Here is a 1,852-nt window from a genome sequence, read left to right as displayed (position 1 = left end):
TTATTACCTTGTATAACAGCTCCGCCGTTTTCGGGTTGCGTCCATCTTAGGCGAATGCTTTTGGCAGTAGAGAATTGGACCTCGAGGGTTGGAGCACTGGGTGACATGATCACAAACAAGGAATAGGTTATGTTATCTTCTCCGAAAAGATTCTTGGCGGAGCAGGTGTAATTCCCAGCTAGGGATTGATCCGCACCTGAGGAAAAAAATCCCCAAAATATCAAAATTTAATCCCAGTTTAATTCTTTCTGAATACTTACTATGAATACTCAAATGTCCTTCCGATGTGACCTTGTAAAAAGGACTAAAAGTAACTGGTCTATCACGATGGATCCACCTGGTCCTAGGTGTAGGATTCCCAACCGCAAGACATGGCAATAAAACTTTTGACTTCACAGCCCTGTATAACACCTGACTGAAGGAAGCAATCCTTGAAGGTGCTTTACTATTAGTAATCTGCGTAGCTATCGAAGTAGGTTCTCCTTCCCCGACACTGGTGGTTGCGGAAACCCAAAACTCATAAGATTGATGTTCTACTAGATGTCTCACTTCGTATACCAGACCATTAGCATTCTGTGGTGTGTCTTCTGTACGCACTGTATAACTAGAGTGTTTACCAACCCTACCAGCATCTCTGTAGTATACTGTATAGAGAATGATACGACCGTTGGGTTTGACTGGTGGTAACCATGAGACTAGTATAGATTCTGATGTGAGGGCTGCTGCGCGGATATTTGCAGGTGGTCCTGGTAGGTCTTCCTCTGTTGTGCAGTATATTGGAGTGCTTAGGACTCCATCTCCTGCTCCCGTGTAAGCTAAGACTTTTATGGAGTAATTTGTGTATTTATACAGACCATGGAGGTATGTCTCTGTGCTAGGCGTGCGTTTTATTTCACCGGAAGCAGGGATATCCACTAGAGACATTTTAGATAAGTTTAGAGAAGTTTTAGATAATTTTTGACTTACCATTTACATCAGTTACTATAGGTCTGTAGTATATCTTGTATCCTTGTATGAACCCCCCATGTTGAGAAGCTGATGGTGGTGACCATGATAATTTCATACTCTGCGAAGATATCTGGGAACATTCTATCTCCCTTGGGGAAGCTTCAGGAACACCTTCTTTGGTAGTACCCACTATAGTTCCAGACTCAGGTCCTACTGATATACTATTGAATGCTCTCACAGTGATATCATATCTGGTATATTTCTTCAAAGCAGTTATCTGTCCTTTGGTAGTGGCCCATCCTTTGACTGTAGTTGTTTTGGTTCCATTCGGAGGTTGACCTTGCGGGTTCCATGAAACTATATACCCTAATAACTCACCGTTCCATGATTCTCTTGGTGGGACTTGCCATGAGAGTGAAATTTCATCCGAACCTACAGATTCTACTCTCACGTCTGAAGGTGGTTCCGACGGTTCTTCTTCTTGGGTCTTCACTACTACTTCATCTGCGAAGTTACTCTGGTCGATTCCGTTTACTGCCAGCATGCGGATTTTGTAAGCTGTTGCTGGGTATAAACCACCGATGATGGCACTTTCAGATTCTACCTCTAGGGAATTTGCAGGGAGGGTAATATTCTGTTCTCCTCCGGCTTCCCAACGAGTTTGACCCACTCCTATCTGTTGATGTTGGACTAAATATCCAATAACCGGACTGTTTCCGTCAAAGGGTCGTCGCCATGCTAACCTTACACTCCTACTACCAACTTCTACAACTTCCACATGACCTGGAGGATCTGGTTTTTCCTGAACTGCTAAATTAATAGTATGCTCAGCTCGACCAAATGCGTTTTCAGCTAGACATTTATAAACTCCTGAATCTTCTCTATCGCTACGACTGATTGTCAC

At 43.3% G+C, this 1,852-nt stretch overlaps 1 protein-coding gene across 1 annotated transcript; it reads right to left on the bottom strand.

Annotated features, from left to right (window-relative positions):
* Positions 1-7: 7 nt before the first annotated feature.
* LOC135803074 (cell adhesion molecule Dscam1-like) lies at positions 8-1,849 on the bottom strand (the record flags this gene model as incomplete). The annotated part of the gene is made up of 3 exons (XM_065316697.1): positions 8-196; positions 261-914; positions 967-1,849. Coding segments are annotated over 3 exons (1,726 nt in total), but the record flags the coding sequence as incomplete, so codon positions are not given.
* Between the last annotated feature and the right edge of the window lie 3 nt (positions 1,850-1,852).

Source organism: Atheta coriaria, unplaced genomic scaffold, assembly GCF_025399875.1.
Source record: "Atheta coriaria isolate IRGN ID8LTWV9N9 unplaced genomic scaffold, Caltech_Dcor_3.1 scaffold1234_size1852, whole genome shotgun sequence".
NCBI lineage: Eukaryota > Metazoa > Arthropoda > Insecta > Coleoptera > Staphylinidae > Dalotia > Dalotia coriaria.
This window is presented reverse-complemented; position numbering and strand designations above follow the sequence as displayed.